The 12358-nt window shown below is 44.2% G+C and overlaps 1 protein-coding gene across 20 annotated transcripts in view; it reads left to right on the top strand.

Annotated features, from left to right (window-relative positions):
- TRIP12 (thyroid hormone receptor interactor 12) overlaps positions 1-1820 on the top strand; it is a 139218-nt gene extending 137398 nt beyond the window's left edge. For all 20 annotated transcript variants that reach the window (XM_042950405.1, XM_042950403.1, XM_042950418.1 and 17 more), the window contains 2 exons: positions 428-531; positions 1275-1820. In XM_042950405.1, the coding sequence (XP_042806339.1) occupies positions 428-531; positions 1275-1471 (301 nt within the window). In that variant the 3' untranslated portion in view covers positions 1472-1820. The remainder of the gene's footprint in view (positions 1-427; positions 532-1274) is intronic.
- The last annotated feature ends 10538 nt before the right edge of the window (positions 1821-12358 follow it).

Here is a 12358-nt window from a genome sequence, read left to right as displayed (position 1 = left end):
GGGGGGTGCCATTTTTAAATTTGTCTGCCTATTTTAAAGGAGGCTTTCTGATATTTTGGCCTCATTTCTATCAAGACCTTAGGACTCAAAGATTTCTTTTTCGGGTATTTCTGTGTAAGTGAACAGGGAGGAGGAAAGAGAGGAGGATACAGGTCAAACCCGTTACCCGTTTTTGTTTGCGGTAAAATGGAAATATCCGTACACTCCTGACAAGTCTTGTTTGTTACAACGGTAATCGTTCCATTTGAATTCCAGCTGTGACAACAGAAAACTACGTAGGTTTCCGAATGCGTCCTAATGCGAATTCATAGGTAGTCGTATTGAAATTTGGTAGTCTGCAGCTGGCTGTGAGAGTCTGCGGTGCGGTGTGATTGAAAGGTGCACGGTCCCGTGCTGAAATGATTCTGCTGACTTGTTTCTGTTGTAGTCGCGCCGTGAAGTTCCTGTTCGAGATTCTCAGTAGTTTTGATAACGAGCAGCAGAGGTTATTTCTCCAGTTCGTGACCGGTAGCCCGAGACTGCCTGTTGGAGGTGGGTGTGCCCTAGGCGCCTGGCCGCCGCAGTTCTGTGGGGGTGGGGCGGGGGGGGGGGGGGAGGGAGGGAGAGAGAGAGAGGGAGAGACGGACAGAGACTTTGGTACCACCAGCAGGATATTCTGCATTTGACCCCACAGTGCCTTTTCGTTACTCTAGTATCCTAACGTGTCTTGAGTTTTCCATTGGCTTTGCGATATGTGAGAGCTCTCGGCCGGCAGGGAGATTCATAGGGATCATCTTAAACACACTGAAGTAGGATTATTAATGAACACGTAAGGCTACTTTTCTAGGTGAAATTCAGATCCTCCAGCCAGCTGTACCTTACAGACTCTTGGATGAGAAAGCATTGTAAAGTCTACTTTTCTAGGAGTGAGTCAGTCCCAATAGGAGTCAAATTGGTACTCAGTTTTAAAAGCCAAAAAGCAGAAGGAGCTGTTGGCCTCCATATTCTACAGTGGTTTTTTCCAGTAAATAAAGCAGATGTTGGGGTCCGTACACTAAACGTACATCACGTGCGTAGATGTAATTGCCCAGCAAGAAGGAACGCCTTGCGTGTGTGGTAACACCGTACAGCCAAGCAGCGTGACGTTTCCTGATGGTAGCAGCACAGAAAGGCTACATTTGTGATTCCAGACGGATTCTTCTTGTGGCTAAAAAACATCTGGCTCGGAGTTAGCTGTGTGCGGCCTGTTAACTTACTAACTTCCCTTGGTCTTTCTTCCTTCCCCTTCTGCTCAGGCTTCCGGAGTCTGAATCCACCTTTGACAATTGTCCGGAAGACATTCGAATCGACAGAAAACCCGGATGACTTCCTGCCCTCCGTAATGACTTGTGTGAACTATCTTAAGTTGCCGGACTACTCGAGCATTGAGATCATGCGTGAGAAACTGTTGATCGCGGCCAGAGAAGGACAGCAGTCGTTCCATCTTTCCTGATCACAGCGAGAAATGCGGTGTCTGCCTGTTACAGCAAAAGAAAAAAAAAATCATGATTTCTTTTCTAAATGTATCACCTGAGTCAAGGAAACATGTTACGCCTTCTTGTTGTAGGAAAAATGGCTTGCAGATTATACAAGAGACACTTGGTTGATATTCATTAATGGCCCCATGGACTTAAAGTGATCAGGCCCTAAAACGTTGTTGTGATGAGGTTTCTTTAGCAAGTTCTTGTTTAAATTATCATTTATTTGATGAGTGAAGTTTTTAACTTGCTTTGCTGTGTGAAATTTAAAAAAAAAAGGGATGTTTTTCAGGCTGAAACAATAAATGTCGCTGTGCAGTTTAATTCTGGGCTGTGTGTGTCCATCTAGCTAAGTCTGCAGTTTTGTTTCCTCCAAAGACCACTCTTGTACATAAGTACAGACACGAAAGCTCACGTGTGTTTGACAAATCCGGTTCGGTAGGTTAGCTCTGTGTGCATCTCCCTCCCCTCTCATTTCCCTCCCCGGTTCATGTGTTGTCCGCGGTCCACACGGTTTTTTTTGTGTGCGACACTCACGGTTGTCACATCTTCATCAGCCATGGGCTCCCGTTGTTCCGTGTTCTCTCTCAAATTAAGATATAATTTTAAAATTCATTGAACTGAAATATATCGTCAGTGTGATTCAGCCTTTGTAGCTCGGTAGACCTTTCTCATAGCTTAGTTTTAATATAGCTGTAGGGTATGGCTGGCCTTTGCCCAGTGACCCGGTAGGACTGTTTACATGGTGATTCTGGCAACCACAGCAGCTTCTGGAAGGGAGGCCAGGAAAGCCCGCTCACTCTTGTGTAGCTTGAAAAGTCTACAGCTTGGGCTGGCCGGTATTTTCTTATTCCACGACCAGAGCATTTTGAGTTGATGTAACGTTTTCAACAAAATTAGCAGTTTTCGTTCCCCGTTGGAGTCCAAGAATGCTTTTTCTCCCTTGTCCTTGTTTTCAAGTTTTTGTTCGTGGTCGTCTTTTTTCCTCTCTCCCCTTCCCCTCCTCCCAGGGCTAACTTGGGACAAACAGTTCAGCCTTTGTCTCGGCACCGATACAAGCACCTGTAAGCAAAGCTCTGTCCAGTTGTTTCATGTGCTGATTTCTCAAATCTGCAATAATCCGTCAGGTTAATGTTTTTACCTGAAAATAAATAAAGTTTGCTTCACCTTTTCGGTTATAGTTCTGTGCTGTATGCATAACTCTCCATTGTGTAGCCGTATTTCAGTGCAAGCAAATCGTCCCATCTCCATGATTCACATCATGGCTGATACCACTAGGGAGAGAATTTGTGACTGCAACTTGAAGAACATAAAATCTGGCAGGAAAATAGGAGTTTCCTTCCTTCCTAAGGTTCATAATTAAGCCTGTTGCATAAACTTGAGAGGATTTCCATAATGTATCTTTTTGAAAATGAGAGATGAGCTAATTTTTTTTTTTATTGAACTTTGAGAAATCAATTCTCTTTTGTTCTACAGACTGTTCCAAAGTCTGATTTAATTGGTATAGAAGCCTCTTTGTTTCCCATCCCTCCCTCCACCGAAAAGAAAGTAGCTTGCTTTTCTTTAGATTATTTTGTCATTTTACACTTACATGGCCTTATTGGGGAGCACCCCCCCCCCTTCCACAGTGAACTTGGGCAGTGACCCCCACTGAGGGTGACAGAGCTCAGGGGGTGTCTTTCCCTGGTTCTTGCAGGGGCTCTGACCAGGGAGCAGCTTTACCATGAAGTCCGAGAAGGGGAGTTGTGTTCTGCGGTTCTGACATTGACAGCATAGGAGCCGAGCAGTTTAATCAGGTGAAATTTGTGTTCAAGAATGAGCCACTTGGTTTTAAAACTGTTCTGATACCTTTTTACCAACTAAGCACAAGGATTTTTGTGTGAACATAGCATTTGTTCCTCATTTTTTAAAGGGTTCATTGTTAAATTTTAGACATGTATAAACAAAGCAATGTTTCATACCACAATATCTGTATTTGATGTTTTATCCAGATCTCTTGTGGCCCTGACAGATTTGGCCTCGTTGATTTCAGCATCAACCAGTACATTTGATGGTTTTGACTCAAACTCTGAAGGTTGATGGTTTCAAAGTCAGTAGTTAACCTGTTTGAATGCTTTTTACTGTTTAGCTTACTCCTTAATGTGTGGGACCCTTTGTTAATTAGGGGCAGGAAGACTCTTCCCATTTTAAAGCAACCTCTCTTTGCAGAGAACTTAATCCTGCATCGTAGGGAAGAAAGTCTATATTTCATTTGCTTGTTACTCCGGTTTTGCCTTAAATTTGTTTGCTTAGTAATCCTACCAACAAGCACTGATTTCTAACTATGCTTTATACGCATAGACAGTTGGGTAGAGACAGATTTTACTGCCCTTTAATTTTTGCTGAGACGGAGTCAGAGGTTAGTCACAGCTAATACCGACTATGTCGTGGTGTCATTTACAGTTACTGATCTGATCTGCCTTTTTTTTTCTTTTGTATATGAGAACACCTTTTTTTTTTTTTTTTTTTTAACTATTTCACAATAAGGAAGGAAGGAAGAGGTAATTAAATAATTCCCTCTTCCCAGCCCCTCCAAAAAGTTAATTGTGAGTTCTAGGTAGTCTAATCAGGAACAGGCACAGAGAGAGTTCTAGATGCCTTAGCCGAACCCAGCAGAAAACTTTCACACAGCTAGTCACTGTAAGGGTACAGATTTCTCTCTTCCTGTGATTCAGCTCTGGTTCCTGCATTTGTAGTGACAGAGAAGTTTCCTTGACCTCAGCATTCTGTTAAGAAGGTAGTATCCCTAAAGCCCCTGTCTCCTGCATTTGGTGGTTCTCGTGAGTTGGGGACATGACATGACAAGGGGTGGAGCACCTGACTGACCAGTCACTTCCTGGTCCAGAGTTCCTTCCCGGGGGCATCCTGTGCAGAAAGACCGGAAGACCCAGGGAGAGGCCCCAGCGTCTGCATCCCAGAAGTTAGATGCAACCCTTGATTTAACACAGTAAGGATTGTCGCCAGCAAATAAATTGTAAGTTTGTCTTCCCTCTGGTTGGTTCATCAGCTGTGGAGGCTATGCTCCTGATTCCTGTCCGTGCTTACGAACTCAGGGAACGGGGACGTCCCTGACACTGCAGGAAAGTGTGTGTAACTGAGAAAGGAGACTTCCAGGGCCAAGGCATAAGCGTGCATTCACAAACCAGATCCTTACACGGGGTTCCGGGTGCCCTTGTTCCTTCTCCATTAGCAAAGATTTAACTTCCTTTACTTCGGCTTTGGTTGTTGGACCCATTTTATTTTCCCTCCTGTAATGAGAACGTTCGTTGTTTGGAAATGTCATGCTCTGTATTTCTAATTCTCGGAAATGCCTCTGTACGAGTCTTCGGTTTGACGTTACAGTAGTTGGCACACCCAGTAGAAGGATAACCTAGTGACAGATCACTGAAATGCTTCCTCTGTTACCTCAAAAGAAAAAAAAAAAAATTCCAGACAAAAGATAGCGTTTATATTTCTAGAAAACGGAGGATTGGCTGTTTTCCAAGAACTTCAGTAATGCAAGCAAAGTTCTTAACTCTGAAGACTTGTTCTGCATAAAGGAGACATTCTTTACTAATGGAAGAGGTGGTTTTATTTTTACAACAAGCCTACTCATATTACCAAGCCTATAACCAATTGCTGATCTCCTGTGTAAAGAATTTTTTTTTTCTCTTACCTGAAACAGTGATTTATATGAACTGTTGGAATAATGGAACCTCAAACTACAGATGTGTATGTAAAATTGCATAAATGCACTGACTTCCTTCTCCCTGAATATATTTTTAATAAACAGCATTATCCTACATGGTCAGTTTTATTAACTCTTCTGCACAACTAGAGGGCTCTTCTGAAAGCTGTGTGCTTGTTTGGGTGATTTTTGGAAAGCTTTCTGTGGTGGTAACACAGTAGTAATCCTAGCCTTCTTTGGAGGCAGGTAGTGGAGAGAGTTCTAAGACAAATCCACTCCGATATGACTCTAATGCTTGCTTGCTGGGGGTGAGGATTAACACTTGTAAGATATTCCCATGCAGCAGGGACGTGGTGCCTTTGGGATCGAGAGATGTGACCCTGTGCACGACCTCCCGGTTGGACCACTGAGAAGTCACTGTTGGCTTTCGTGACTGGCCGCCCTGCCCTTGACAAATGTCTGGATCAGTCTGTTTCACTGGAACCAAAAAATAGAATCGACTTAGGATTGCAAAGGAGATGGAAATATTGTGGAAGGGTGATGGCTGAAGTTGAGGGTGGGAGTGGACTGTTGCTCTTTTCAAGAGAACGAGTGAGTGAAATCCATACGTAATACGGACGATAGACAACACACACACGTACGTTCTTACATATCGTGTTGATCTACCTGCCTAAGGACAAAACCACATTTTTCCCTCGATAAATCTTGGTCTGTAAAATGACTTCAAATCCTAGGTGAAAGGTGCTATTAGGTATAAGCCTATCAACGAGACTGGCACGGAGGTAAAGTTGGTAACAAATGCTGAGCTGTCTGTATGACCGGTTCTGGCAGGGGGGCAGGGGCGGCAGGGGCAGGTGTCTGGTAACTTCACAATTTTAGTCGATGGAACTGCATGAATCAGTGTTGGTGTGTTAACGGGTTAAATAGAAGTTTTGAGTCTTGATGGCAATTGTTGGGCCAGTATTCCGGTAGAAAGACCCAGTATGCCTTCAGACCCGCTTGGGACCAGTGCTTTGGGGTGGGGGTGGGGTGGACATTTCATTGCCGTTCTCACCACCATTCCTTCTTGTCCTCAGCCAGGCTGGTGACCTTCCTGCCGTCTGCTGTGTGTTCCCGCCTCTCCCACGTGCTCTGCGGAGCACTGAAGGCTGGAGCCTGAAGAGGTGCTGTTCTGCCTATGTGGGGGGCCTCAGGGATGCAGCTCCCAGAACCCCCAAATGCATACTTGGTCCCCAAGAATTCGCCTCACGACTGAAGGCAACCTTGATAGGCACGTAAGGTGTTTGCATCTCAAATAGCCTGTGGTGGCTTCAAGGCCCAGGCACACCCGGGTGATTGTGTTCTCCCCAGGAGTTCTGTTTCTGGAGTGGGTTCTAGGACTCTCTGGGTTACTCTCCTACATCAAAACATTCCTCAGGACGTTATATTAAGAAGTTTTATTTTATCGGGGCGCCAGGGTGGCTCACGTCATGATCACCGTTCGTGAGTTCGAGCCCGGCGTGGGGCTCTGTGCTGACAGCTCGGAGCCTGGAGCCTGCTTCGAATTCTGTGTGTGTGTGTGTCTCTCTCTCTGCCCTTCCACCCTCATGCTCTGTCTCTCTCAAAAATAAACATTAAAAAAGAAAAGTTTCATTTTATGAAAAAATTCGTACTAAGGAATATACATGGGCCGACAACAGTCGAGATTGCTAAAGGGACGGGGCAGTGTTTATAGTGTTTAATGTCCCGTGGAGAGTTGCCACAAGAAGCGGTTGTTTGAAATGACTGTCTAAAATAAACAGTGATAAAGAGAAAGCCCCATGCACTCCATCTGGTGTTCACTTAAAATGTGAAGGAATTTGGGCCTTTGTGAAAACTATTTCTTCCAGCCAGGCCTCGATTCCCGAAGTGCATCCTGACTCCACTTTGCGGAACAGAACTTAACAGCTCTTAGAATCGAGGCGCAGCCCCCGGCCGCACGCTAGCTTGCACAGAGCCGTGTAGAGGGTTTGGTGAGAACCATGCTGGGGACCAGGAGGAGCCCCAACCCGCCTCCAAGGGAGAGTCGCGATCCCTCACCTCACGCCCTGGTCTCAGCGGTGGCCAAAGCAGTTCAGTCGTCTAAGGTCATGTTGTAATGTTAGTATTGTCACAGTCTTGGGTACGATTCTTTGAATTGTCTTCCAGTGCTTCTCAAGGAGGGCATCGTGGGCATGTGGGTTGACAACTCTCCCTGCGGGAGGGGCTATTGCGGAGCACTCGGCCTCCCTGGCTCCTGCTCAAAATGTCAGTAGCTGTCATCATGACAGGTCAGAATGTCCTTGAACCCTTGGAGAGATCCCAAATATCAGGATGTTGTCCTTCCAGCTGAGAAACAGTGACCGCGTGTGGCAGCTTTGAGGAAACATTCAGATATTCAGCTGATAATTCTGGTAAATAAATCAAAATGTTTTGTGACTTACGAGGAGGCGTCAGGTAGGGGTAAGAAGAGGAAAACGTGAAACCTAACAGAAGACCATGGGGGAAGGGAAGGGGAAAAAATAGTTTTAAACAGAGGGAGGCAAACATAAGAGACTCTTGAATACAGAGAATAAACTGAGGGTTGATGGCGGGGGGGTCCTCGGGGGGAGAGGGGAAAATGGGTGATGGGCATTGAGGAGGGCACCTGTTGGGATGAGCACTGGGCGTTGTATGTAAGCGATGAGTCACAGGAATCTATCCCCAGACCCAACAGCACGCTGTATACACTGCATGTTAGCCAACTTGGCAATGAATTATATTTAAAAAAAAAAAGAGGAAAACAATTACTTATTTAGTTAGAAAAGCCACAATTCTGTTCTCCCCCTTCCTCCTTCTGTGCATCGGGAGGACATCATCTTTAAGGTTCTGACACCTGACTTATGTGAGAACTTCCACACCATTAGAGGATTTCCTCTTTTTTTTCTTTAAAATGACCACCAACCTTAAGAGAACTTTAAATTCAGAAACTGTCGTTACAATTGTCCCTTTTGCATATTAAAAACAACCTTAACTAAATTCATCTAGAAAAGTTCAGTAGTGCTAACCGATGTTAGAGAATGATAAGTAAATATCCAAGCCAGTGTTTTCGACTTTCTGGAACTACTTTCTCAAAACGAATTGGTCTCTTTGCAGTGTAGGCTAATGGGGTGGGCAAAACAGTCTTTCTTTCCTCCATGGACAATTTAGTGCTGTAATAGATTCGTTTGTCCCCCATTGTTCTGATGCATAACATTCCAGATGGATGGAGGGAATATGAAATCCATTTCCTCCCAAAGCATTAAATGGTGTTTCGACAAATAGAAGTAAAAACTTGGGATTTTTGTGGTCTTTCCAGCGCGCCATTTTTCTTGCCCATCTCACGGTACCACATGGGGATGGGTGGAAGTGTGATGGGGAAACCCTTCAGTCATCGGTCCATTTGACATCCGTCCCAAAGTCAATGAATTTAAAGAGAGAGGCTTTTTTGAAAAAACACTGTTTTCTCTTTACAGGGAGATTTTCACTAGGCTCTCATGGTCAATTAGCAGCGTGATGTGTTCGCACTCCCATTTTTCCATCTGGAGGAGATGCCACCCCTCCGGTCTTCCCACCTCTGGTGCCTGGCATGATGCCTGGCATGCACATAGTCATGGAAGAAATGAGGAGTTCTACATTTGTGGTCCTTCCTCTTTGCCAGTCAGGTTGTCTGTGGAAGCTGTGCTCTGACTTCAAGGACTCGAAGTTCCAAGTAGAAAGCAAAATGGAACCGAAACGTTATATATATATATATATATATATATATATATATATATATATATATATATATAGTAAATTGCTCAACTATGTGGGTCTGTAAAAATTCGCCAGTTGTATTTTTATGGTAAATATTCACTTGGGCCTGGAGAGACCAAACAAAATCAGAGGTTGCTCAGGAAGGAAACTTAGATTTGTGACCAAGTAGGGTGAGCTAGGAATGATTAGGAATATCAGTGTTAGGGGAAAAAAAAAGAAAAAAAAAAAAAAAGCTCTGTTATAGCAAAACTAATGAATGACAAAGGATCTTAATGTTTCTTTCTCTCAGCATAATAGATATATTACAGGGGAAGACAAAAGTCCATTTGGGAAACAAAACTTTGTTTTTTAATCAGTTGGAAGATAGCAAGTAGAGAGTTGTAATATATTTCTTAGTACCGGCAGTCCAGGAGAGAGGGAAAGTCAACACAGTGCCTTTTATGATTCCTGATACATTTACAGGGGCTGGTTCTGACTTCCGTAATCGTGTTTTCTCGATGATGACGTTTTTTGTAAACTTAAAGTTGCCGTTTGCCTAAATTCAGAATTTTGTAAATACTGGCAAAATACTGTGGAATCTCAGTGTGGAATCTGTTCCCGCATTTATGAAACTTGTTACGAAGATTTCTGTTTAACTGCCATGGTATTGTAGATTGATGTCCGGGCTCTGAATTTTGAGAGTTTGGCTTCTCTTTTGAATTTGACTTTGGATTAAGTCCCGTGACCTTCACTGAGTATTTTCTAATCTGTGAAATGGGAGCAGATGAAATGAACTCTAAATTCCCTTCCTGCTCTCAACTCCTAAGCTCCTAACATCTGTCACAGTCCGTGGCCTATCTTTTTCACATCAACGCAGTTGATTTAAGAGTGTACATAGGTCGTCTTCCAAGTGAGTTGAACAAAATAACATAACTATTTCCTATATACTTTCAACTGGCCAAAAGAGAAGCGCAGGGTCTATTTTGGAAATACTCTGAACCTGCATTTGGTCATGTAGCCAGGTACTAAAATGCGTGAGGGAATAAATATTTTGATCCTATGCCTTGGTTGTTTAAATCCATCTTAGTGTTTAGTCCTAGTGGGTTTTTGGTGGGTTGGTTCAGTTACCATTAGTCAAGTTAGGAAGTGCGATCAGGTGGGACTGGGGTGTTTATAGCTGTTGCCATTGGTGTAGATTCTTGGGAGTTGGGAGGGTCGTTAGAACAGCAAGCCCACCTTCTGTCTGAACAATGATTGTGTTGCTCCACGGTCAAGATCACGTACTTCTTTTTTTATTATTTTTATTTTTTAATGTTTTTATTTATTTTTGACACAGAGAGACAGAGCACGAGTGGGGGGGAGGGGCAGAGAGAGAGGGAGACGCAGGATCCGAAGCAGGCTCCAGGCTCTGAGCTGTGAGCGCAGAGCCCGATGCGGGGCTCGAACTCATGGACTGCGAGATCATGACCTGAGCCGAAGTCGGACGCTCAACCGACTGAGCCACCCAGGCGCCCCTCAAGATCACATACTTATGCCAGAAATAGAGATTTATAACCTACACAGAAGATACTTCAGGTATGGTTTTTCAACCCTCTTCATTCCCAGTGGAGATTAAAGCTCATGGAAATCGTGGCAAGGGAGGCGGACAAAACGCTGGTGACTAAGACCCCCATCCCAAAGGAAGGGGTGCAAGGGCTCTCCCAATGCCCGAAGGGACAGGATATAATGCAGAAATATTAAAGTAAGGTTCTGCCCTTCCACTCATCCCTGCTTTCTGACTCCCGTTCCTTCCCTGGCCATTCAGCACTAGCAGGAGCTTTTACGTGCACTGAGTTTTGAGTAGGAAGGCCGTGCAGAAAGTCAAGAAAATTGCTGGCTTTCAGATTTCTAAGTAGAGCATCTCTCATGGATAGCGGTCTTATAATTACAGCTTCTCGCCCCTCACCCCTCCAACAAAACAAAACAGGCTTTTTGGCAATGTGTGTGTGTGCACACGTAGATGTCTGGTTTTTTCTGTTCCGTTCTTTTTGGAATGCCAAGAGCTTGGCTTTTATGTATCAGTGGCCAAGCCTCAGTGATTTAGAGCAAACAAACACTTTATACGAGTAAGTCCTTGCAGGTTTATAAGCACGGTTTTCCTGCCACAACAAAAGGGAGTAAAAATTGGACCAGCTGGCAAACTAGGGAGAAAGAGCGGGAAATGATGAGGATTAAATTATGATGGGTCCCCAAGAAGCCACCTAGCACCCACAGCCCAAACTAAGCCCCCGACAGGGGAGGAGACAACGGGCTGGTCAGTGTTGCTGGGTCTGGTACTAGAATCACGTTCCTCCAGCACCGGCTTGTCAGCTTTCCATGGAAACCACAGAAAAGTCCTCTGAATGTATTTTTTCACTTCGCCAGGACAAAGCAAAATGCAGTGAGTTCAACTTCAGTCAGTATCCCGCTTGGCGGACGAGTTGCTCTTCATGAGTGATGGCAGCTGCAGAGGTGAGTTTTGCTTCTGGGTCTCACACTCCCCGCCTTGAACACAACAACTGGTTTTGTCAACTAAGTGTGCGAGAACACTTTACTTCTCTAATTTCCTCCTCGTGCCTGCTCCACGCTCATGCCAGTCAACGTTCTCCCTATTTTTCAACACTGAGTGAGAGTTGAAGGCACTTACTGTAGTTTCCAACAGACCTTGAACCCTGCAGGAACAGGTTAGAAAAGGGATCAAGGGCCCAGCCTGGTTTTTCTCCCCCGTGACCAAACTTGGCTGGAGCCCCAGTGCTCCTTCAAAGAAAATGATTTAAAAATTTTTGTTCTTGTTTCGTTGTTTGCTTTGTCATAATACAGAAAGGGGTGGCTGTAGAAAACACAAAAAAGCAAAAAGGAAACGGAAGAAGAAAAGTCGATTCCCCAAATGCAGCAGCTAGAGATGGCCTGTGTGTAAAAAGAATAATTGAAATGGAGTGCAGAGCGTATCCCGGGGGGTAGGGGTAACTGTTCTTTTGTGAAGCTTTTCTTTCAGGGACAAGTATATGCGTGTGTATAATTAGTTACAGCATCAAACGTATTTCTGACTGGCTGGCGGTAAAAAAAATTTCTTTCGATCGTCTTTGGAATCAATTTTTTTAATTCTATTTTCTACATATACTTAAAAAAATAAAAACGTAGACGTATAGTTGGTATTGTTTTATGAACTAGAGGGTATTATGCTAAGGGAAACGAAGTCAGAGAGAGACAGATATCGTGTGATTACACTCATGTGGAATTTGGGAAACTCAACAGATGAACATAGCGGAAGGGAAGCAAAAATAAGAAACAGAGAGGGAGGCAAACCACAAGAGTCTCTTAAATACAGAGAACACACTGAGGGTTGCTGGGTGGGGGAGGATGGGGGAAGGGTGAGGAGGGGCAAAAG

The sequence above is a fragment of the Panthera leo genome, chromosome C1, assembly GCF_018350215.1.
Source record: "Panthera leo isolate Ple1 chromosome C1, P.leo_Ple1_pat1.1, whole genome shotgun sequence".
Classification (NCBI taxonomy): Eukaryota; Metazoa; Chordata; class Mammalia; order Carnivora; family Felidae; genus Panthera; species Panthera leo.
This window is presented reverse-complemented; position numbering and strand designations above follow the sequence as displayed.